This window comes from Cetorhinus maximus, chromosome 32, assembly GCF_964194155.1.
Source record: "Cetorhinus maximus chromosome 32, sCetMax3.hap1.1, whole genome shotgun sequence".
In the NCBI taxonomy this organism is placed as follows: domain Eukaryota; kingdom Metazoa; phylum Chordata; class Chondrichthyes; order Lamniformes; family Cetorhinidae; genus Cetorhinus; species Cetorhinus maximus.
In genome coordinates, this window is record NC_135910.1 from 2,964,550 (window position 1) to 2,990,405 (window position 25,856).

At 47.2% G+C, this 25,856-nt stretch overlaps 1 protein-coding gene across 2 annotated transcripts in view; it reads right to left on the reverse strand.

Annotated features, from left to right (window-relative positions):
* Nucleotides 1–25,856, reverse strand: part of LOC144671460 (synaptosomal-associated protein 25) — a 222,086-nt gene that overhangs the window by 25,992 nt on the left and 170,238 nt on the right. For both annotated transcript variants that reach the window (XM_078533386.1, XM_078533385.1), the window contains exon 4: nt 8,423–8,471. In XM_078533386.1, the coding sequence (XP_078389512.1) occupies nt 8,423–8,471 (49 nt within the window). The remainder of the gene's footprint in view (nt 1–8,422; nt 8,472–25,856) is intronic.

A 25,856-nucleotide genomic window follows, 5' to 3' on the forward strand; every position in this document is an offset into this window, starting at 1 on the left:
ATGCAGGGCCTAATGCCTATTTCAGGCGTCTGCTAGAGGCACCTAAAAAAATCCTTCCAGAAATTGGGTCAGATGTCTTTCAGGCAAGATTGGGGTTTAGGGCGCTGGTGTCGGAAATTGACCTATCATTGCACCCATTCTGCACCAGTTTTACTCCTGGCATTTCTACCCCAGTGTCTTCAGGATGGGAGGAGGAAAACAGGGGGGAAAAAAACAAAGTTAAAAATTAATTTCCTCCAGAACATCGGCAGCTGTCAAAGAGATTTACAGCCACCCAGGGCTTGAGAGCTCAATCTCCTCTATCTGGGCAGGTTCCAAGTCATTGTTGTGAAAACACAGAACTGGAAAACACTGCAATATTCATTCTTCACACGTATAACATTTTAAAGAGCCAGAATGACAAGGATGAGGAGCCTTGTCATTGCTGGCAGCTCTGACTCATTCCATCTATCCATCTGTTCTCTGTTTGGACATTTATATTTCCCACATCAACAATTCTACTGCTCCTTTTGCAAGAAGATTGCTCAACTAGTGAGGAGCTATAGACAGTTTGACTAGTCTTGTGTTGACACTTTACTGCTCACACCATGTCCCGCGCTAGGTCCTGCTTGAACATCATTCTCACTGACCTATGTGGCTCACTGCACTCCCAACACCTCCAAATTAAAATTATCATGATTTAATCCCTCCACAATTGCACTTCTCCCTATATTGAACCTTCCCTGCAGCACTACCACACTTCCCATCTCAAGTTCTCCGTTCCTCTGACTTCAGATTCCTCTGATGCACAAAAGGTTTATCCGCAAGATAAGGGTTCTTGGAGTTGGAGGTAGTATTTTAGCGTGGGTAGAGGATTGGTTAATGAATAGATAAAAGAGAATGGGCGTAAACGGGGTTTTTTCAAGTTGGCAGGCAGTGAATAGTGGAGTGCCACAAGTGTTATAATATGCCTTTAAGGGGTAGCAGCATGACATTACTGGAAGTGTGCATGCGGTCCAGTTTTAGTTTTACTTTTGTCTGTGAGCAGAACACAGCACAGCTCTGATGTCTTCAAGCTTTCTACCTTTGTGTCTCATGTGCCTAGTGTCAATAAATGAATCCACAATGTGTTTACCCAGTCCCTTATGAGTGATTGGTGCCTTCAGTTCATTATAACTACATGACAGCAAGGATCAGTGGTGGATCCTCAGCTATTTATAATCTACATTCATGACTTAGATGAAGAGACAGAGAGTAATGTATCAATGTTTGCCGATGAGGCCAAGCTAGGTGGGAAGGTAAGCTGTGGGGAGGACACAGAGAGGCTGCAAAGAGATACAGACAGGTTAGGTGAGTGGGCAACAAGATGGCAGATGGAATATAAAAAGGGAAGTGTGAAGTCACTTTGGTCATAAGAATGAAAAAGCATTTTTTTTTTAAAAGAGGGGAAAACTTGTAAATGTTATTTTCAAAGAGACTTGGGTGTGCTTGTACAAGGAACACAGAAAGCCTGCATGGAGGTGCAGAAAGTAATTAGGAAGACAAACGGCATGTTGGCCTTTATCGCAAGGAGATTGGAGGGCAAAAATAAAGAAATCTTGCTACATTTGTACAGGCCGCATCTGGAATACCGTTTTGGCCTCCACATTTAAGAAAGGATATATTTGCATTGGAAACGGTACAGCGAAGGTTCACTAAATTGGTCCCTGGGATGAGGAGGTTGTCCTATGATTAGAAGCTGAGTAAATTGGGCTTATATTCTCTGGAGTTTGAAAGAATGAGAAGCGATCTCATCGAAACCTACAAAATTCTGAAGGGGTTTGATAGGGTGGACGCTGAGAGATTGTTTCTGCTGATCAGGGAATCTAAAACACTGGGTGGGTGGGTGGGGGGGGGGGTTGCGGTGGTGGGGGCACTGTCTCAGGATAAGGGGCTAATCATTCAGGACTGAGATTAGGAGAAATTACTTCACTCAAAGGGTTGTGAATTTTTGGAATTCTCTACCCCAGAGGGTTTGTGGATGCTCCATCACTGAATACATTTACTGCTGGGATAGACAGGTTTTTGGTCTCCCAGGGAATTAAGGGATATAGGGAGCAGGCGGGAAAGTGGAGTTGAAGCCCAAGATCAGCCATGATCATATTGAATGGCAGAGCAGGCTCAATGGGCCGTATGGTCTACTTCTGCTCCTATTTCCTGTGTTCTCATGTTCTGCCTCTTGTGCACCATTCCTCTCTCTTTGCCCCAGGTCAGTGGCCATGCCTCCAGCTGACTAGGTCCCACTCTCTGGAATGCTCTCAATTTCCCCCCTGAATCTCCTCTCCTTCATGAACAACCTCCTTTGACCAAGCTATTCCTCCTGATACCTCTTATGTTGGTTCAAAGATCCAATCTCTTCACATGTCTGTGATGACCTTGAGCCATCTTGCTACATTAAAGCTACTATACAATTGCAAATGATTCTACAATAAATGGTGCTTGTAAGGACTGTTCCCTGTTTAGACTTGTGAGTCTAAAACTAGGGGACATAATCTCAGGATAAGGGGTGGGACATTTAAGACTGAGATGAGGAGGAATTTCTTCACTCAAAGGGTGGTGAATCTTTGGAATTCTCTACCCTAGAGGGCTGTGGAGGCTCAATCATTATGTTCAAGACAGAAATCGATAGATATCAAGGGATATAGTGTGGGAAAGTGGCATTGAGGTAGACGCTCAGCCATAATCTAACTGAATGGTAGAGCAGGCTTGATGGGCTGAATGGCCTACTCCTGTACCTATGCTCCTCACTGCTTGAGATGAGCTCCCTGTGAGTGCCATGCCCCACTGGGTTTGCTCAATCATAGAGTAACCTCTTCCATGCACTCAACGCTTTTAGCAGCCCTTAGCCCCATTGAATTCTTCCATTCCTCCTACCACAAAATATCACTTGTCTGTGAAGCCAAAAGTAGCATCTGTTCTATGAATTTTTAGTTCAGGGTGCTGAGAAATGGAATACTTTCCAGTTTGCACTCCACACCCTGGCATCTTGTAGAACATGGGGAAGAATTTTCACTCTTCCCTGACCCAACAATAGGGGTCATTTTAACCAAAGTTAATGACAGGAAACAGCCATTGAAGCCAACAGAGAGGAGAATGAGGCTGGGAGCAAACAAGTTTCTCTGATGCCAAATCCACCATTAAAATGATCTCTAATTTATTTTAATGCTGCGAGCTGTTACAATCTGGAATGCAGCTCCTGAGAAGATCTTGAAAGCAGACCAAGAGGAGAATTAGATAAATATTTGAAAAGAAGAATTGACGTGGCAATGGGGAAAGAGCAGAGAAGTGCGGTGAGACGGGCAGCTCTTTCCCAGGGCCAGCCCAGGCACAAAGGGCAGCATGGCCTCCTTCTGTGCTGTAAGATTCTTTGGCCCTGATATTAATGGAGGACTGGGGAGCCTGGAATCAGCTGAAGAACCCAGCAAGGCTGAGGACGTGGAGTCTGGGTCTCATCAGACTATCCATGGGCCAAGTCATACCCGGCAATCAGCCAGACTGACATGATGACCAGTGGGCGAGAGAAAGAACCCAGCATGGGAACATCTGCTCCAGGATGCAATCCAAGCTGGGTGTCCAGGTGGACTGGGAATCCAGAGCGAGGGGAAGCCTGGGTGTGAGACTTGGATGGAGGCTGATAGGCAGAGGAGGGGAGCAGAGGCTATGGACAGTAATCAGAGTTTAGTAGAGGCCTGGGGGGATTGGGGAGCATCCTGCTGAAAGCAGATCTTGAAGACTCAGCAGTTCCTGCCTTGGATTAGCTGCTGGGCACTTTCCATTAAATCATCCAGCCGTCACTTTGGAATGTTAATGAGGACCTTGGCTGTCCCTAGGGGCCTCGTCAATGCCCTGATTTCTCTGCCTGATCATTCAAAAGGGTTTTGCCCAAACCTGATATTTTAAACTCCCTGCCCAGCCTAACCCTTTCCTGCCCATCGTGGAAGGGGTGGGGTGGCTGAGGGTGTTGGGTGGGGTGGCTGAGGGTGTTGGATGGGGTGGCTGAGGGTGTTGGGTGGGGTGGTTGAGGGTGTTGGGTGGGGTGGTTGAGGGTGTTGGGTGGGGTGGCTGAGGGTGTTGGGTGGGGTGGCTGAGGGTGTTGGGTGGGGTGGTTGAGGGTGTTGGGTGGGGTGGCTGAGGGTGTTGGGTGGGGTGGTTGAGGGTGATGGGTGGGGTGTTTGAGGTTGCTGAGTGGGGTGGTTGAGGGTGTTGGGTGGGGTGGCTGAGGGTGTTGGGTAGGGTGGCTGAGGGTATTGGGTGGGGTGGCTGAGAGTGTTGGGTGGGGTGGCTGAGGGTGATGGGTGGGGTGTTTGAGGTTGCTGAGTGGGGTGGTTGAGGGTGTTGGGTGGGGTGGCTGAGGGTGTTGGGTAGGGTGGCTGAGGGTGTTGGGTGGGGTGGCTGAGGGTGTTGGGTGGGGTGGCTGCGAGTGTTGGGTGGGGTGTTTGAGGTTGCGAGTGGGGTGGTTGAGGGTGTTGGGTGGGGTGGCTGAGAGTGTTGGGTGGGGTGGTTGAGGGTGTTGGGTGGGGTGGCTGAGGGCGCTGAGTGGGGTGTTTGAGGTTGCTGAGTGGGGTGGTTGAGGGTGTTGGGTGGGGTGGTTGAGGGTGTTGGGTGGGGTGTTTGAGGGTGTTGGGTGCAGTGACTGAGGGCACAGGGTTGGGTAGCTGAGGGCTCAGGCTGGGGTGGGGTGGTTCAGGGCGCGGGTCGGGGAGATGTTAATTGCAAGGCCCATGTGTCTCAGCCTATGGCAGCAGAATGCCCACGACTGCACCTGTCTAATTGTCTAATTCCAAACCAGACACCCCTTTCATGTTTGAGTGAAATTTGCTCAGATTAGTTACACCTGATGCTGAGTTAGGGGCAGTTCTCACTGCAGTCCCAATCCTTTAGTCTGAATGGATTCCCAAAAGTTTAGTTAAGAGAGACAGTGGTATAGTGGTAATGTCACTGGCCTGTTAATCCGAAGACCTAGGCTTATACTGTATGGATAGAGGTTCAAATCCCCATGACAGCTAGTGGAATTTAACATTCAATTAATAAAATTTGGAATATAAAGCTGGTTTCAGTAGTGGTGATCATGAAACTACCATTGATTGTTGTGAAAACCCATCTAGTTCACTAATGTCCTTTAGGGAAGGAAATCTGCCGTCCTTACCTGGTCTGGTCTGGCCTACATGTGACTTCATAGCTGACTCTTAACTACCCTTCTGAATCATTTGGCAAGTCATTCAGTTCAAAGGCAATTAGGGATGGGCAATGAATGCTGGCCTTGCCAGTGATGCCCACATCCCATGAAAGAATAAAGGAGACACAAAACATCCTCTGAACAAATAACTTTAATAACAACTAAACATGCAGAAAAAATTTCTCTGCTTCATTTTTAATACCCTTTGCGCACTTTTTAAAACCTAAACTCGTTAACAACCTCACTAAATAGTGCACAGAGGATTTTGACACAAAGCTTGGGAAATTGCCAGGTTTCCAGGATTACTGGGGTTACAATTCACAGACACTGTTCAGAAGCTGCAGAGATCTTTCAGAGATATTTTTCAGAAATAGATCACAGGCCCTGAACATTTGAATCGGAGGGACATAGGCTGGGATTAGGGTGTGAGGAGGGTGTGAGGGTTGGAGGGAGGGAGAAGGCCATGGGGTTTCACACCTCCCCCTGCTACGTATCCTGCCAATGGAATTCTAGGCATTCACACAAAGTAGAAATAACATTTGTTACCTGCATATTTACTGAGAGTTGGTAATGATCAGATCAGTTAGTGTTTTGAATGCAATAACATTGATCTAAGGCAGTGTTATCCAGGACTGAAATTGTCGCAAATCAACTGAAGTTAGAAGTTTGGAGAAATTCTATTGTTGTGATCTCGGAAAGCACTACCTGACAGGGCAGAGGAAGCAGATTCAATCGTAACTTTTGAAGGAATGATTTGATGAAATGTTCTGTACATTGAGATTTGTTGGAACCCAGAATGTTTTACCACAGCAAGTACTTGAGGCAGAGTCCAGGACAGGACGAATTTTAAAGAAGATTTGAAGTACATGAAGATGGAGGTTAATGGAGGAGAGCAGGGCAGAAGGATTAGTTTCAGCCTCCTCTAGTAAAGGGGGGACACTTACACAATGGGCCAAATGGTCTCCGTCCGCTGTAAACCTCCAAGTTCTATGAAGCATGGATTTGAGTAATGTAGACAAATGCTAGTATTTTAAAACTAGCAGAGGATTGAAGATTAGAAGTGAGTTCACTGGGCAATGTTTCATGGTTGGATGAAGAACTCCCATAATTCTATGAATTAGGCGTCACAGGAGACTTTTTGACTCATCATGCCTGTGAATCTTTCCCTTTTTAAGATCCAATTCCCTCTCTCACAATGTTAGGGATGGCAAGCTGTTTGATGCACATGGAGGATGCACTGCTTGGATCAGATATGTTAATGTGCATCTCGTTCTCTGCCAACCGTCAAAATTATTCACAAAAAGAATTCACATTATTGCCTTTGTTGAACACTGCTCAGGGCAGCCGTTTGTCCAAAGCTGAACTGTGTGTTTTGTGGAATGGGGCGCGCGCTCCCCCATGGCCTTATGTTTCTAAAACTATAACAGGATGGATTTTACAATCAGTTGATAGGTGTAGAAGAACCAGAGGCGAGATGAAGAAGAATATTTTCACATATTATGCTGGGTGATCACATGGTTGGGGATTTAGTGATCACATGGTTGTGGGCAGGATTGGTGATCACATGGTTTGGGGAATTGATGATCATGATTGGGGATTGATCATATGGTTGGGGGACTGAACATGTGATTGGGGGAATTTGGTGATCAAATGGTTCAGGGATTTGGTGATCACATGGCTGGGGAATTGGTAATCACCTGGTTGGGGGAATTGATGATCACATGGTTGTGGGAATGGGTGATCACATGGTTGTGGGAATGGGTGATCACATGGTTGTGGGAATGGGTGATCACATGGTTGTGGGAATGGGTGATCATATGGTTGTGGGAATGGGTGATGACATGGTTGTGGGAATGGGTGATCACATGGTTGTGGGAATGGGTGATCAATGGTTGGGGATTGATCATATGGTTCAGCGATTGGTGATCGCATGGTTGGGGGATTTGGTGATCACATGGTTGGGGAATTTGGTGATCACATGGTTGTGGGAATGGGTGATCACATGGTTGCAGGAATGGGTGGTCACATGGTTGGGAATTTGGTGATCACATGGTTGGGGGATTTAGTGATCACATGGTTGGGGGAATTGATGATCACATGGTTGTGGGAATGGGTGATCACATGGCTGCAGGAATGGGTGATCACATGGTTGGGGATTTGGTGATCACTTGGTTGGGGATTTGGTAATCACATGGTTGGAGATTGATCATATGGTTGAGCGATTGGTGATCACATGGTTGGGGGATTTGGTGTTCACATGGTTGGGGATTTGGTAATCACATGGTTGGGGATTGATCATATGGTTGAGCGATTGGCGATCAAATGGTTGGGGGATTTGGTGTTCACATGGTTGAGCGATTGGTGATCACATGGTTGGGGAGATTTGGTGATCACATGATTGGTGCAGAATTGGTGATCACATTGCTGGTGGGATTTGGTGATCAAATGGTTGGTGCAGAATTGATCACATGGTTGGGGATTTGGTGATCATGACTGGGGGATTGATCATATTGTTGGTGGACTCTTGATTATATGATTGGGGGGATTTGGTGATTATATGGTGCAGAATTGGTGATCACACATTTTGGGGATTGGCAAATTTCACCATTCCTGTATTGGTGATTTTAGTTTGGCAGCAGCAGTCTTTTGCCCTTCTTCCAGCTCCCTAAGTTACCATCCCAAAACATTATTCTTTCTGGTGGGTAAATATAGTTTGCAAAAATGTGAATGAGTAGCTTGCAGTTTTGGTTAATAGAAAGCCTGGTTCTGAACCTATGCATGCAATAGGCTGGAATGGCCCCTCAGTTAATTCAGTGTGGTTTGCTTATCATGAAGGTGCTATGTCACCCTGCCTTACCCTAAGTGACCTACTCCATGCGTATACTAGACAGTGAGCGTCACCAGGTTGCCTGATCCTGAAGGAGACCACAGCCAAAAATTCAGCCTCCTGAATGTTCATGAGAGGGAACCCTGCCTGATTTGTTCCCTAACCTCCCTCCAGCTAGGATCAGCTAACTCAGCATAGATCGAGGGCTGAAACAAAGACCATTTGGACAGCATGGCTCAGTATCAGAAAGGGTTTGAACTATTGGAAGAAATTGTGCTCTCCACGTGAGGAATTACGCCATCCAGTAAAACTTAAATCAGCACCTTTCAATGTGGTGAATGTTTTACATCATTGCCCCTCCCCGTCCCAGATATGTACCCATATCACTGAAATCCACCTACCTCCTTGTTCATCCAACATGACAAGAGTCCTGATCCCAGCATCTTTGCTCTGTGTGAGTTGATAAGAAAAAGAATGTTAGAGCGACAGAATGGGAATTATCCAGAACTGCACAAGTGAAATACCAGCTCTTGCCTGTACATCAGTAATTCAATCCATTTACATCCCATTTAATAGATTGCTGATAAACGTATAACCAATGCATGCTGGAAAAAGCAGATCAGCATTAAGATTTAAACAAATTACACACAAGCATTAGCAACGAAGTTGCATCTCAACCATCACTAAATCTCCATCAAATTATCCTAATGCATCACAGTTCTTGTAGAAATTAGATTCTGTGTAAATGAAAGGAAAGACACTTCTCATTAGGGCATTCCAAAGTGCTTCACAGCCAAAGGGATCTTTTTGAAATGTTGTTACCGTCTGATTAATTCGGCTTTGCATTACACCACACAGGGTTGTGAGTAAATCTAGGCAAGCAGTGAAAATTCCACTCAGCCTACACAGGCTCATTTCTAATATTAATGAGTGTAAACTTCTGGTAGAACAAATTGGAAGGAATGAAAACACAATTAATAATGGATGTATCTCATGCTGTCTTTTAAGGCATCCAGCATGATATCTGCCAGTTCTGATATTTAATTAAATTACTTTCTATTTAAACAGCCTCACTTCAGACTCCATAAACAGACTCTGTCCTGTGCCAATCCAGAAGATCCAGGTTTTCAGATCTGTCATTGTGGAGTTGTGTGACACTGAAGATCAGGTTTCAATGACACTACTTTCAAGCTGTTCCCTCTAAGCTGCGCAGAAACCCAGAAATTCCCACAAAGGTCAAGCACAAGTTTAAGTCACCGCTGCATGCAGCCAGGGAAAATAATGTAAAGGTCCCACACATTCAAATGAGTAGCAGAATAGAACAAAAAATAATTAGAGGGTATATGACTTGCAGGAGTCTGTTCAGATCTGTTAAACATGTCTCTTGCTGCACTTCATGCTCGCTCTCTGCATGAATAATGGAATAGTAAATATTGACTAGAGTGAACACAGACCAGAGTGAACACAGACCAGAGTGAACACGGACCAGAGTGAACACAGACCAGAGTGAACACAGACCAGAGTGAACATGGACCAGAGTGAACACGGACCAGAGTGAACACAGACCAGAGTGAACACGGACCAGAGTGAACACAGACCAGAGTGAACACAGACCAGAGTGAACATGGACCAGAGTGAACACAGACCAGAGTGAACACGGACCAGAGTGAACACGGACCAGAGTGAACACAGACCAGAGTGAACACAGATCATGGTAAATACAATCTAGAGTGAACATGGACCAGAGTGAACACGGACCAGAGTGAACATGGACCAGAGTGAACACAGACCAGAGTGAACATGGACCAGAGTGAACACAGACCAGAGTGAACACAGATCATGGTAAATACAATCTAGAGTGAACACGGACCAGAGTGAACACAGACCAGAGTGAACACGGACCAGAGTGAACACGGACCAGAGTGAACACAGACCAGAGTGAACACGGACCAGAGTGAACACGGACCAGAGTGAACACAGACCAGAGTGAACATGGACCAGAGTGAACACGGACCAGAGTGAACACAGATCATGGTAAATACAATCTAGAGTGAACATGGACCAGAGTGAACACGGACCAGAGTGAACATGGACCAGAGTGAACACAGATCATGGTAAATACAATCTAGAGTGAACATGGACCAGAGTGAACATGGACCAGAGTGAACATGGACCAGAGTGAACACGGACCAGAGTGAACATGGACCAGAGTGAACACAGACCAGAGTGAACATGGACCAGAGTGAACACAGACCAGAGTGAACACAGATCATGGTAAATACAATCTAGAGTGAACACGGACCAGAGTGAACACGGACCAGAGTGAACATGGACCAGAGTGAACACGGACCAGAGTGAACACAGATCATGGTAAATACAATCTAGAGTGAACATGGACCAGAGTGAACACGGACCAGAGTGAACATGGACCAGAGTGAACACAGACCAGAGTGAACATGGACCAGAGTGAACACGGACCAGAGTGAACATGGACCAGAGTGAACACGGACCAGAGTGAACATGGACCAGAGTGAACACGGACCAGAATACACTCAGACCATACTACTCGCGTAATCTGAATATTCACTTGTAATCCAGTGTAAGTATAAGGTATAAAAGAAAACCAAATATTGTCGAGGTCACGAACGAATATTAAACATGTATGTATCTGACAAAGACCATTCTGGATAAATAGTCTTTTTTGAAATTTCTGCATTGTTATATTCGCCTGGATTTCCCTCACATCATCTTTCACTCTCAAATATTTTACCAAACAATCTTGTCAGTGTCCTTCTCTTTTACAGAAGGGTTGCCATCCAGACTGTGAGCCTATCCTTTCATAATGAAAGTTGTGTCTGATGATGCTCCTCTGAAGCAGTTTACAGCTGCAATCTCCTCTCGGGCCACTCCTGATGATGGCAGCAGCTCCTCCGCCCCTCCGCCAGTGACCATCACATCTGAACAGTCCATGATGACTGAGGAGTGCCCAGCCATGGCGCTGGACTCTCCCACCCTTCAGAGGCCCCAGCACCCAGAGGATGGCCGCCAAGGTCATCAAGGTCGATGGGCCATCGGAGTTAGCAGCCCCTACCTCCAATCCAGCTGCCAGCGAGAGGGAAGCATCAAGATGTAGCACTCGCAAATGGAAATTTAAGTTACAATGGTCACATTAGGGGGTTTCATGGGTGACTAATGTTTCCTTGGCACGTGCGTAATGGTGCATATATATCTTTGCCTTGATTATTACTTTGACTCCTTGCTTTGGATTCCTAACTGAAAGTCCTCTGAATCAAGGCCTCCCTGGTCTCCCTGCCTCCCAATTTCCTCACATTGGGATCCTGCTCCTCACCCTGGGGCTCCTCAGTCTCCCCCTCAGACTCAGCACTCGATTCATCCTCTGCGACCTGTGGAGCAGGATTGCTGTCTTCATCCTCCAATGGATTCCCCTTGACAGGACCGTTTATGTCTTGAGTCTATCAGTTCACTAGTCAAGTCAACTCGAATTGCACGCCCTCATATATACTTGTTAGTTGATGCTCACTATCAATAACAGAGAGAGACCAACATAATAACAAACTGTGATTGTTTATTGCAACAGAGGGCAGAGCACTAAATCCTTGCGTGCTCCGACAACCACCTCCAGCTCTAGACGTACAGTTAGCTAGGAGTCCATGCTGTACAGTGATTGGTCAGTACTGTCACATGGTTAGTCCACTTGCATTCTCTTAAAGGTACATGGTACTCCACTTTACCACAGAGCCAGAGTGTGCAGTGTGCAGCATACAACAGCAATAGCAATCAGGAGGATATTACAGTGATCCCTCTGAGAGGTCAAGGCAGTGAAACCTCACCTTGAGTAGGCCTATGGCCCTCTCAGTGACTGCCCTTGTGGAGGCATGACCTCAGCTGCAGTCTTCGGGTGTTTCAGCAGCATCATCAGCCTCCTTTCCAGCGGATAGCCTTTGTCCCCCAGGAGTCAGCTTTCCAAGCATGCCGGAGCAATTAAAAGCCTCAGCGCCCGGGAATGACGGAGGACAGAGGCATCATGGCAGCTTCCTGGATACCTGGCCCAAGCCTGCAGTATCGGACTCTTGTGGTCACAAATGACTGGAACATTGAGAGAGTGGAAGCCCTTTCTATTGACAAAGACACCTGGCTCACCCGCTTGCACCTTTATGGGCACATGCGTGCAGCCAATGACTCCCTGGATACGAGGAAATCCAGCTCTGGCAGCGAATCCTCTGGCTCGCTCTGCCTGGCTGGCCTCGTCAGTCCTGATGTGAACAAAGGTGCCGACCCTTCGGAACAGTGCATCTGTGACTAACTTAATGCAGCTGTGGGCAGCTGATTGAGAGAAACCACAGAGAGCTCCTACTGACCCCTGGAAAGAACTGGAGGCATAAAAGTTCAGGGCCACTGTCACTTTCAGAGCCACTGGCACAGGGTGGCCACCTACACAGTTGGATGCAATTTCAGGGTCGATTATTTCTCATATGGAGGTGACAGTATCCCTGGAGAGGCAGAGCTTTCTTCGACACTGAACCCCTGACATGTCCAGGGAGCATGATCTCTGCCTGTAGACTCTGCCTGCTGGGTAGTGGCGCCTTCTCCAGAATCTTCTGCTTTGCTCTTCATGGTGGCTCTCCGCCCCCAGTGGCTGCACCTCTCACAGCCATAGGTTCAACTCTGGCATGCTGCCTGTGGGCAAGTAACCCCCCCCTCCATTCTGGCCCTCTCCTCTCCTTCTAAGGAGGTCCCTGCAGCAGAGTACACAATCCCTGTTTTTTGTCCCAATGGGGGTTGCACAGTTTCTGCTCTGAAGGCTCCTCTCGGCAGAAAGCGTCTGCAAGTGCTGACAAATCAGAGATCTCTGCAGAACACCAGAAAAATGCCAGAAATGATCTCTGCACCAACTCCAAGCAACTCACATCAAAACTCCTAACTACTCACCTTACCAAGTCCCTATAGACCTTTTATCCTGCCCTGGATATAGAATTCATGAAAACCGTGAAGGCCGCCTGGCCGAGTGGCCTGTGTGCCAAGCGTAAAAGCTCACGGGCCACTCAAAATTGCTGTCAATTGCTTTTTAAATGGGCTTATTTGGCCCTTTAACTGTTGGGTGGGCGCGGTGCCATCTTCTGAGCGTGCCCACCAAACGAAATATGGTGAGGCACCATTTCACATTCGAACGTGTCTGCCACGCAGCTATCCAGCAAGCGGAAAATTCTGGCCCATGTTAAAGTTGCTGTGTAAATACGTGCAGCTGTTGTTGTTGAAACGCTTCGCAGGCTGTTATCAGTAAGGGAAAGCAGCCTCCTTCAAACTTCTTCCGGTGTTGGTGAAACAATAAAACCTCATTTGTACCAGATCCAGGAGGAGTTTTACGCAAATTAATAAAAGCTGTTTGAAACACAGATCTCCATCAAACATTTATTGTTAAACTGCCCTGCAGATACGTTGAGTAAAGCTTCCCAATGCGGAGACTTGTTCTTAATGAGTCTCAAACACACATTTCTAATTTCTAAGATGGTTGCATAGGAATATTCAGATGATTTACACAAGTAATTACGTGTCCAGTCATCAGACAGTTTGCTCAGCTGAAGCACTTGCTTGGATACTCAGTAGTGTGGAGCTCATAAAAACAAAAAGCTAAAAGCTACTGCGGATGCTGGAAATCCAAAACAAAAACAGAATTACCTGGAAAAATCCAGCAGGTCTGGCAGCATCGGTGGAGAAGAAATCAGCTGACGTTTCGAGTCCTCAAGGGTCGAAGGGTCGTGAGGACTCGAAACGTCAACTGATTTCTTCTCCACCGATGCTGCCAGACCTGCTGGATTTTTCCAGGTAATTCTGTTTTTGTTTTGAGTGTGGAGCTCATGTTGGGTAGTTACCTGCATCTAGAGCTCCATCTGCTGTGGGATGTGGAACAATGAGTCAGTTCACATGGTAGCTTGGAAATAAAGAATTCACTTGAAATAAAAACATTAGGCTTCTCTTCAGTCACTTAAAGAGCTAAAGAGATAAGGCACAGCCTCATCTGTAAAATCTCTTTTCTTTACAAAATCCTCAATGTGTTGTTGCTTCCCAGATCCTCAAATTAGAGAAGTGCAGAGATCCTGGGGGGTGGTGTGACTGGAGGATATTATAGGGATGGGGATCAGTGAGACGATAGAGGGACTTGAAAACAAGGATGAGAATTTTAAAATGGAGGCTTTGCTTGACTGGGAGCCAAAGTAGGTCAGTGAGTGAAAGGGTGATGGGTGAAGGTGACTTGGTGCAAGTTAGAATATTGGGCAGTAGAGTTTTGGGTGAGGTCAAATTTACAGAGGGTGCAAGGCAGGAGGTCAATCAGGATAGCACTGGAATGGTTGAGTCTAGAGGTAACAAAGGCACAGATGAGGGCTTTAGCTCAGATAAGGTTCAGTTAGAATGTCAAGGTTGAAAACAAGTTGGTTCAGCCTCAGTCAGTTACCTAGGTGAAGGATGGCCTGGAGGCTAATTAATGGAGTTTGTGACAGGGACCAAAAACACTGACTTCAGTCTTCCCAATGATTAACTTGTCGGACAAGCAGTGTGACAATGGAAGGGTCAATAGAGATAGTGGTTAGGTAGAGCTGGGTGTCGTTGGCATGCATATAAAAACTAACCCAGTGTTTTCAGATGATGTCGCCAGGTAGCAGTATGTAGATGAGAAATAGGAGGGAGCCAACACTGATCCTGGGGTATACCAGGGGTAATGGTATGGGAGCAGGAAGAGACATGACTGCAGGTGATTCTCAGGCTATGATTAGATAGACACAATGGAACCAGATGAAAGCACTTCTACCCAGCTGGATGACAATGGAAAGGTGTTGGAGGAGGATGTATGGTCAACTTTGTCAAAAGCTGCAGGCAAATCAAAAAGGATGAGGGGGATAGTTTGCCATAGTTACAATCACATAGGATGCCATTTATGAATTTGATAAGGGCCATTTCAGTACTTTAATGGACACAGATTTGGGAGGCAACAACAGTCACAAGTACATAACATCAGGGACCTTATCCATCAGTTTTCCTTCTATCTTTCCTCCAATGACCAGTGCTTCTCTACGTATTGCAGAGCAATGCACACATAGGATGGTTTGCAGTGGGTTGACTGGTAAATGTGGTGCTGAGCCATATTGGCCAAGAGTTTGAAGAGAGATAGTCAACAGACACAGTAATTAAAGTGTAGGGCTGATTGTCCGACATGGCATGCCCAGAAAGGAGTGTGCTCACAGGGAGTGATGGCCAAGAAACTAAGGCCCAACTTGTCGCTGAGTCAAAAGGGCTTTGTGCCTTAGTCAAAATGGCACCAGATCTCTGATTCTGGGGATCCTGCCCCAGTATCCAGCACCCTCCATTTTCGATTTTCACCTGGGGGGTGGTGGAATGGGGATGGGAAGTATTTCCCGTGTCTGCAATTCACAGAGGCAGCAGCACATTTAAAATGCTGCAGTTTTAAATGTGCTGCTACCTTGATTCAGGGGCAATTTTCATCACCCAGGTTTCTGAAACACGACTCGTGGGCTGTCAAATCATTTAAATCCCCTGCCTTTAAATCTTTGAAAAAGATGTCTGGAGTTTTAACAAAAAAATCATTGCTTGCTATTTCACTCTGTCTGTTGATATAAGCTAGATGGCTCCCATTACCAAATTACTGCTACATGGCTGATTTCATAACCTTCCATTATCACAGTAGGGTGCCTGCCACTTCACAGTTTGATTGAGATCTACAAATGGTTATAGAATCTTCGAAGTGGAACTATGAATTCCAGTGCTTGTTGTTATAATGTTTCATGTAGTTGAAGGAATGTAAGCGTCGTAAATTGCTTTTTATGAATGAGAATATTTTTTCAATATAGTGAAGCCTGGAATAGACACTTAGGGCAGAATTTTGCCCTTGTCGGGCAGGCTCAATGGGGGCAGGTGGGGTAGGTCAGGAAGCCACCCGCCGCCTGCGATCGGTACCGGACCGCGATTTCATGCTGGCGGACCAATTAAGGGCCGCGTTTCTCGCCATTGGACGTCAGGAACCTCATTGTAATACATCAGCATATCAGTATAAGCCCAGCCTGCCGGAATTGTGTGTCATCACCCCCCCGCTGGATTGTCTGCCCACTCACGCCGACATATTTCACAACAGCATTTAAAAGGCGTGCACCTGGCGGGCTGCACTTTCAGGGGAGTACACAATAATGTTGCAGAGCGCTCGCCCGTGTCGCCTGTTGGGCTTTAAGGTTGGGACACATTGGTGGGGGGGCGCTGCAAGGGCTGCCTTCCGGTTGAAGCAAGTGAGTGGCTGGGGGTGGAGAGCAAGGGAAGCGGCCACTCATTAGGGAAACCTTGTATAAAGTGACCATTGCTCTGCAGCTGAGACAGTTCAGGAGCAGTCACATTGATATGATTGGAGTTGGGCCTCTAGCTTTTCTGCCCGCTCATGCAACACAGAGGCATCAAAGTCGACCAAGTGCTCCAGAGCTTTTCACCCCTCAAGCACAGACTGAAAACTAATGAGCATTTTAGTGGGCTGCGGAACAGTTGGACGACTGGGCACATTGTATAATCCCCTTGCTAAAGCTGGGCTGTGGAACAGTCACTGCTGGAGATGCTCACAGCCCCTTGCAATGTCATCATCCCGGTTTGGACCAGTCTCCCCATGGTTCAAGCTAACAGGGCAGCCTTGCTTAGGAGAATGCCTGCACCTGAACTGAGAGCACAACATGCAGTCCAATGGGAAAAGCTGCCACCAATCGGTTGGGTGGAATGAGGTGGAGGTGGATGGGGTTTCAGGCAGCCATGCAACGCACTAATTTCTGGCCATCCAAGTGGTGGCCAGCACTCTCCAGGATGCATTAAGGGGCCTTCAGACTTAACCAAGACAGGTTCTTAGTACACCCATGCCAGCCCATGTGTCTCTCTCTTTCATCCTGCAGGAGGAGTGCATCAGGATCATGGAGCCTGGTGACCTAGCTGTGTGCCTGGTGGCTTACAGAGAGTGAAAACAATGGGGAAGAGAGTGACTGAGGTGCCTGGCTGCGCAGAGGAAGGAGCAGCACCCTCTGGAAGAAAGGGCGGCGGCTGGGGCTCCTAAACGCACTGCCGAAGAGCCACAGTGAGCAGTTGCTGGTCGATGCCTAGCTAGACTCAGGGTCCATAGACGCCGCCTTTCATTCCTGCAGATGACCCAAGAACCAGTGCCACCGAAGACTGCACATGTCTAAGAAACTGGTCAACCACATCTGTCAGCTCCTGCAGGATTTGGCACCACAGAGACATGGAGGGCATCCACTGCCAGTGCCAATGAAAGTGACCGTGGCATTCAATTTCAACGCCAGTGGCTCCTTTCAGGACTCCACAGGTGACCTCTGTGGGATCTCACAAGCCTCCACCTACAAATGCATCCATGAGGTCACGGATGCCATCTTTGCGAGAGCACACAACTCTGTGCATTTTGGCCGGGACCAGGAGAGCCAGGATGCAGGAGCGATTGGATTTGCCCAGATCTCGGAATTCCCACAGGTGCTGGGTGCGATCGAATGCACTCATGTGGCACTCAGATCTCCATCGCAACACATGGTCAAATATGTCAACCGCAAGAGATTCCATTCGCTGGATGTACAGCTGGTGTGCGACCAACACAAACGCATCCTGCAGGTCTACGCACGGTTTCCTGGGAGTGTGCATGACTCCTAGATTCTCAGTCACAGATCCCTGAAATCTTTCAGGGTCCACAGAGGCTGCAGGGATGGCTCCTCGGGGACAAGGGACACAGAGGATGTGGCTGATGACACCCATGCAGCGGCCTCAGGCTGCAGCAGAGCGAATGTATAAAGAGGCTCATGCTGCAACTCGCAACTTGGTGGAGCAGACCATCAAATGAAAATGAAGTTCTGGTGCAAGGACTGGTCTGGGAGAGCCCTGCAACATAGTCCACGGAGGGAGTCACGCATCGTCGTCGTCTCCTGCACCCTTTACAATCTGGCATTGCAACGGGGAGAGGAGCTGGCTGAGGAGGGAATGGAGGAGCTGGAGGTCTCCACCAATGAAGAGGACACCAACGGGGATGAGGGTGAGGAGGTGCTCGAAGGCAATGATAATGGGCATGAGGCCCTCGCACTGGCCAGACGAGGCAGGCACGCTCGGGAGGCCCTCATAGCTTGCTAGGTTTGTGGAGATAATGATGACATGCGGTGAGGAGACAACATAGATCCTCACAATGCATCTATGAATGTTTGACTCCAGTCTGGATTATGGCAACGCACATAACCTCTGTGATAATGCCCCTATCATGGAGATGCAGTGGAGACCCTAATAGTTGCTCGATTGCAGGTGGATGATGATGACATGCAGTGAGGACACTCTATATTTCTTCACACAGCCTCTGAGAATGTCTGACTCCTGTTCGGTCGAGGGCAGCTGGCTTGCGCTCTGTGATCAGGGTCATATCATAGAGACATAAAAACATAGAAAATAGAAGCAGGAGTAGGTCATTCAGCCCTTCGAGCCTGCTCCACCATTCAATGTGATCATGGCTGATCCTCTATCTCAATGCCATACTCCCGCGCTCTCCCCATACCCCTTGACGCCTTTAGAGATAGAAATCTATCTATTTCCTTTTTAAATATATTCAGTGACTTGGCCTCCACAGCCCTCTGTGGTAGAGAATTCCACAGGTTCACTACTGTCTAAGTGAAGAAGTTTCTCCTCATCTCAGTCCTAAATGGCCTACCCCGTATCCTGAGACTGTGACCCCTTGTTCTAGACCCCCCCAGCCAGAGAAAACATCCTCCCTGCATCCAGTCTGTCCACCCCTGTCAGAATTTTATACGCTTCAATGAGATCCCCTCTCATTCTTCTGAACTCCAATGAATACAGGCCTAGTCGGCCCAATCTCTCTTCCTGCCATCAAAAAAATCCCGCCATCCCAGGAATCAGTCTGGTGAACCTTCACTGCACTCCCTCTATGTCAAGTATAACCTTTCTTAGGTAAGGAGACCAAAACTGCACACAAAATTCCAGGTGTGGTCTCACCAATGCCCTATATAGCTGCAGTAAGACATCCTTGCTCTTGTACTTAAGTCCTCTTGCAATGAAGGCCAACATACCAATTACCTTAAGATAAAAGCAAAAAACTGCGGATGCTGGGAATCCAAAACAAAAACAAAAATACCTGGAAAAACTCTGTTCTGTTGAAGGGTCATTCGGACTCGAAACGTTAACTGTGCTCCTCTCTGCAGATGCTGCCAGACCTGCTGAGTTTTTCCAGGTATTTTTGTTTTTGTTACCATTTACCTTCTTAACTGCTTGCTGCACCTGCATGCTTGCTTTCAGTGATTGGTGTTCAAGGACACCCAGGTCCCTGTGTACATCAACATTTCCCAATCCATCACCATTTAAATAATACACTGCCATTCTGTTTTTTCTACCAAAGTGGATAACTTTACACATATCCACGTTATACTGCATCTGCCATGTATTTGCCCACTCACTCAACTTGTTTAAATTGCCTTGAAGCCTCTTAACATCCTCCTCACCGCTCACATTCCCACCTAGTTTTGTGTCGTCAGCAAACTTGAAAATATTACATTTGGTTCCCTTATCCAAATCATTGATATATATTGTGAATAGCTGGGGCCCAAGCATTGATCCCTGCAGCACCCCACTAATCACTGCCTGCCATTCCAAAAGAAAACCATTTATTCCTATTCTCTGTTTCTTGACTGCTAACGAATTCTCAATCCATGCCAATATATTACCCCCAATCCCATGTGCTTTAATTTTGCACACTAACCTCTTATGTGGGACTTAATCAAAAGCTTTCTGAAAAGCCAAATACACCACATCCACTGGTTCTCCCTTATCTATTCTGTTAGTTACATCCTCAAAAAACTCCAGTAGGTTTGTCAAATATGATTTCCCTTTTGTAAATCCTTGTTGGCTTTGTCTAATTCTGTTGATATTTTCTAAGTGCCCTGATTATCACATCCTTTATAATAGACTCTAGCATTTTCCCTACCACTTGTGTTAGGCTAACCGGTCTGTAATTCCCTGGGCAGGATTTTCAGGTCGTTGGGCGGGCAGGGTGGGTGAGCCCGGGAGCATCCGGAAAACAGTCCACCGTCCGTGATCGGCCCCCAACTGCGATTTCACGCTGGCTGGCTAATTAACCAGCCAGTGAATGGCGCGCTGAAAGGCTCAGCGCTACCGGGGTGGGGGAAGGGGGGCGGGCAGGAGGAGGGCGAGCACTAAATTCTGTGCAGGCGCCGGGGAGTGTGCACAGAGCTGCCTTAGGGAGCTGAAGAATTTTAAAATCAAAAATAGATAATATGAAAGTCTGAAAAAAAAGTCCTCACATAGGACTCACTCACATGCACATATACACAATAAAAATTCTGTCAAAACATTTTCACTTTTTAAAATTAATGTCGTAAACCTCGTGGATGAGGTTTCCTCAAAGATGCAAAAGCCGCCAAGCTGATTTGCCCGCCCGCCAACCAACGTCTGTTAATTAATGATTTAATGGCCTTAATAGGCCTCTTAATTGTCAGCGGGCGCACTGCCAACTCTTGTGTATGCCTGCCGACCAAAATATTGCGTGAATGTGTGATGACATCGGGATGCTCACCCAATGTCATCATGCGCTATTTCACGCTCGAGTGTGTCGGGTACGTACCCACACGCCGAGCGGAAAATTCTGCCCCCTATTTTCTCCGCCCTCCTTTTTTAAATAGCGGGGTTATATTTGCCACCCTCCCATCTGCCAGGACTGTTCTAGAGTCTACCAAATTTTAGAAGATGACAACCAACACATCCACTATTTTCATGGCCACCTCCTTTAGTACATTGGGATGTAGGTTATCAGGCCCTAGGGACTTAACAGCTTTCAGTCTCATTAATTTCTCCAGCACTGTTTTTTAGTTATACTAATTTCTTTCAATTCCTCCTTACTAGACCCTCAATTCCTTAGTATTTCTGGGAAGTTATTTGTGTCTTCCTCTGACAGAACTAAAGTAGTTGTTTAATTGCTCTGCCATTTCCTTGTTCTCTATTATAAATTCTCCCGTTTTGGACTGTAAGGGACATACATTTGTCTTCACCAATTTTTTTCTTTTTATATACTTACAGAAGCTTTTACAGCCTTCTTTTATGTTCCTTGCAAGTTTACTCTAATACTCTATTTTTCCCCTCTTAATCAATCTCTTGGTCCTCCTTTGCTGAATTCTAAACTGCTCCCAATCCTCAGGCTTGCTACTTTTTCTAGCAACTTCTCTTTGAATCTAATACTATCCTTAATTTATTTCGTTAGCCATGGTTGGGCCACTTTTCTTGTTGTGTTTTTGAGCCAGAAAGAAATGTACAACTGTTGCAATGCATATATTCATTCCTTAAATTTTGGCCACTGCCTATCCAACGTCATGCCTTTTAATGAAGTTCCCCAATCCCCCTTAGCCAACTCACGCCTGATACCTTCGTAGTTTCCTTTGTTTAGATTTAGGACCCAAGTTTCGGATTCGACTACTTCACTTTCCAACCTAAGGAAGAATTCTATTATGTTATGGTCACTATTCCCTAAAGGACCCTGCACAACAAGATTGCTAATTAACCCCTTCTCATTGCCTAAAACCAAATCTAGAATAGCCTGTTCCTTAGTTGGTTCCTCGACATACTGATCTAAAAAACCATCTCATACACACTCCAGGAATTCGTCCACCACAGAATTATTGCTAATTTGGTTTGCTCAGTCTATATGTAGATTAAAGTCACCATGATTACTGTAGCACCCTTGTTATATGCATCTCTAATTGCCTGTTTAATACCATCCCCTAATTTACTGCTACTGTTTGGAAGCCTATAGACAACTCCCACTGATGTTTTCTGCCCCTTGTTGCTTCTTAGCTCCACCCAGACTGATTCTATATCTAGATTTTCTGAGCCAACATCCTTTATCACTATTGCACGGTTACATCCTTCATTTCTATCTTATTTTTATGTTTCCCTTTCTTATGTCTTCGCTCAGGTTCCCATCCCCCTGCCACTCTGGTTTAAATGCCACGTCACTTGCTTTTCTTTCTTACCTGTTCTTCTTAAATATTGAATACCCTTGGATATTCAGTTCCCAACCTTGGTCACCCTGCAGCCATGTCTCTGTAATCGTAATCATATCGTACCCATTTACATCTATTTGCACTATTAATTCATCTACCTTATTGCGAATGCTCCATGCATTCAGGTACAGTGCCTTTAGACTTGCCTTTTTAAACATTTTTACACTTTTTTTGTGGCCCCATTTGCTGCTATCCCTTGTTTCCATTGCCTTCTACTTTGCTTTCTACTTTCTGTCTTTCATTTCTATCTTTGTTTCCCTTTCTTATGTCTTCGCTCAGGTTCTCACCCCCTGCCACTCTGGTTTAAACCCTCCCCCACAGTATTAGTGAATGCCCCTGTGAGGATATTGGTCCCAGTCCTGCTGGGGTGCAGCCCGTCCAGCTTTGTACAGGTCCCATCTTCCCCAGAATTGGTCCCAATGCCTCAGGAATCTAAATCCCTCCCTCCTACACCATCTCTCCAGCCATGCATTCATCCAGTCTACTCTCCTATTCCTGATCACACATGGCACTGGGAGTAATCCTGAGATTACCACCTTTGTGGTCCTGCTTTTTAATTTATTTCTTAGCTCCCGATATTCTGCTTGCAGGACCTCATCCTCTGTTTACCTATGTTGTTGGTACCGATATGGACCATGACCTCTGGCTGTTCACCGTCCCCCTTCAGAATGTCCTGTGGCTGTTCAGTGACATCCTTGACCCTGGCACCAGGGAGGCAACATACCATCCTGGTGGCAGGTCTGTGGTCACAAGGATGTCTATATGTTCCCCTTATGATAGAATCCCCTATCACTATTGCTCTTCCACTCCTTTCACTGCCCCACCCCACCCCACTTCCCCCACCGTGCAGCTCAGCCACTCGTGGTGCCACGGACTTGACTCTTGCTGCACTCTCCTGAGAAACCATCGCCCCAGCAGTATCCAGAATGGAAAATCTGTTAGAGAGGGAGACGGACCCAGGGAACTCCTGCAGTACCTGCCTAATGCCTTTACTCGGACTAGCGGCCACCCATTCTCTTTCTGCCTGTGTGCCCTTTACCTGTGGTGTGAACACATCGCTATATGTGCTATCCATGAAGATCTCAGCCCTGCAGATGCTCCACAGTGACTCCAGTCACTGCTCCAGATCCGAAATACAGATTTCAAGTAGCTGCAGTATTCTATCATAAGGGGAACATATAGACATTCTTGTGGCTGCATATGTGCCACCAGGATGGTATGTTGCCTCCCTGGTGCCAGGGTCAAGGATGTCACTGAGCAGCTACAGGACATTCTGAAGGGGGAAGGTGAACAGCCAGAGGTCGTGGTCTTGCAGTAGGAGATACTTCCTGCACACGTGGTTACCATGGACAATGGAAGTGTCCGTGACTTCCCACATTGCACAGGAGGAGCATGCCACGAGACTGAGCTGCCCTGCCATGACTTACCCCAAATTACTCTGTTTACTTTTACTTCCTCTAGTTTAGAGGATATTAAGGACAGTAGAAATACTCTCCAAGTCCTATTTATCAAGGCCGCTGCTCTTCTTTCTGAGGAAAGGCAGAAAATGAAAGGATCACCTACTTCCCTCTTCACTGAACCCCCTCACTCACCAATCTCCAACTGAAGCACTCAAATGCAGCCCAAGACAGCACTCACTGAAACACAGCCATGAAACTTTAAAAGCATCTGATCTTTTGTCCACCTTCAGCACCTGAGCCGTTCAGGAGCACAGCATCACTGGTCACAGATGCTGAAGAGATGGGGACCAGCACCATCTTAAAGGTACTGAGAGCACACAGAGAGAATGATGGAACTCTCTGATGCCTGCCCACAACATTCTGCCAGCAATGACAAGCACCATCGAGGTGCAGGCATCACTAATGAGTCCAGGGTGTGTGAGGCCAGACCATCACTTTGGTCTGAAGGCTGCAAAGCACAGGGAAGAGGCCCTGGACTGAGACACCTGCCTTTATCTTGTGCGGAAAGGTTTCACATCTGAGTGACACGAACACTGCTCATCAGAACGAGCCATAGGCTGTGAGACATTCTTGGCAGCTTATTGACAATAGTGAACAGTATGTATAAGTGCTTAACACCCATTCCCAGGCTATGGAACTACATCTTCTTAACTTTCCTAACCCTATGTCTTCCTAATGCTACGTCTTGGTGCTCCTCGACCATCCACAGCAGAGGTGGAGGCAGTCTGCTGACTGCTATGTTCTGTCTGTGATGACCTTGGTGGGTGTCCTCTGGAGGGCTGAGGCCTTGAGGGCCCCAGCCTGCTTTAAGTGTCCTGCTGTGTAGCAGTAGCACCCTCCTCAGCCTGTGGAGCTGGAGCTGTTAAGATTACAGGAAGAAGGGATTCGGATGGGCGGGGCACTCCCAGAATCACCTGGGTGGATGGCCCCTGGGGTGCATCTGCTGATCCTCCTCCCTATGGATGCCCAAGAGCCCCTGGCTGACTCCTTAAGGAGAAGGGGTAGCTGGAGTGAGATCGAGCTACCATGCACCCCTCTCGCGTACATACTGTTGGACGCCGACTATGGCATCAGTGATGGAATCGAGCCGCGCAGCAGTGCAGAAGCGACCTCCCAGACCAAGGTCTCCATGGCGGCCGCCATCCTACCAGTGTTGACCTTGGAGCGTTGGCATGCCAGTGCTATCACCTTAGCCTGAAGGTGGACAGACTCCTCCATTGTGCCTTGCAATCTGAGGAGTGTAGCAGATATTCCTTTCTGATGTTCCAGAGTTTGCTTTTGCAGCTCCAGAAACTATGAAATGACTGAGTCCAGAGGCTCATCATCTGACTCGGACACAGCAAACTTCTGGCCTCTAGCAGTCCTCTGAGTGCTGGACACCTGGGAAGTCCCTACCGCCGCCTGCTGCGGGTCAGACAGTGCTCATCAGATTGTGATCCTGAGACTACTCTAAAGCTAGGTCCCACCGAGGTGTGTGTCTCTGCGCTGGTGGAGGGTGCGGGTGAGCGCTGTGACGGGTCTTCAGGGAGGGTACCTCCAGATTCCTTTCCGAAGTTCTTCAGTGCTTGATTGGCGGCCCTGGGTCATGGACTCTGTCGGCAGTTTCCCAGATGTGCTTGCAGAAGCAAGAGGAGATAATTGGTGCATGGCAGTGGCCTGTGTAATAGGACACATCACTCACAGCATGGTTATCTGATGGATGTTGAGCTGCTCGATCCTCACTTGGTAGAGCACCACCAACCTCACCGTCAGTACAAGACCGGTCCAGATCCTCGCCGGCCAACGGCTGGCTCAATTTTCAAAGTCCTTGATTTCAGGCATTCCTTCACTGGTCTGCGACCTCTCCCTCTTGTTGGGTGCCAGCTTGTCCTGCATGGATAGAGATGAGAGAGTGTAAGCAGGACACCTGCCAGGCCTGATGGTAAGTATGCCTAGCATGTGTGGGTGGTGAGTGCTCCCATGGACGGGTGAGGACAATGAAGGTGTGTGTGAGAGAGTGAATGGTGATGTCCCTTGAACTGGCAGTGAGTGAGGGCCCTGTGGATGTGTGATGGGTTTGTGACTGAGTTGAGAGTGATGAGAAGAGTGACTTACCCTGGCTGAACGGAGGAGATCATTCATCCTCTTGCAGTACTGGATGGCTGTCCTCTTTTGAAGTGTTGGCACTGACCACAGCTGCCAATGCCTAGTGAGGTTGCTGCCCATCCTACGGCTGGATGGGGGTAGAGGACATCACGGTGAGCCTCCAC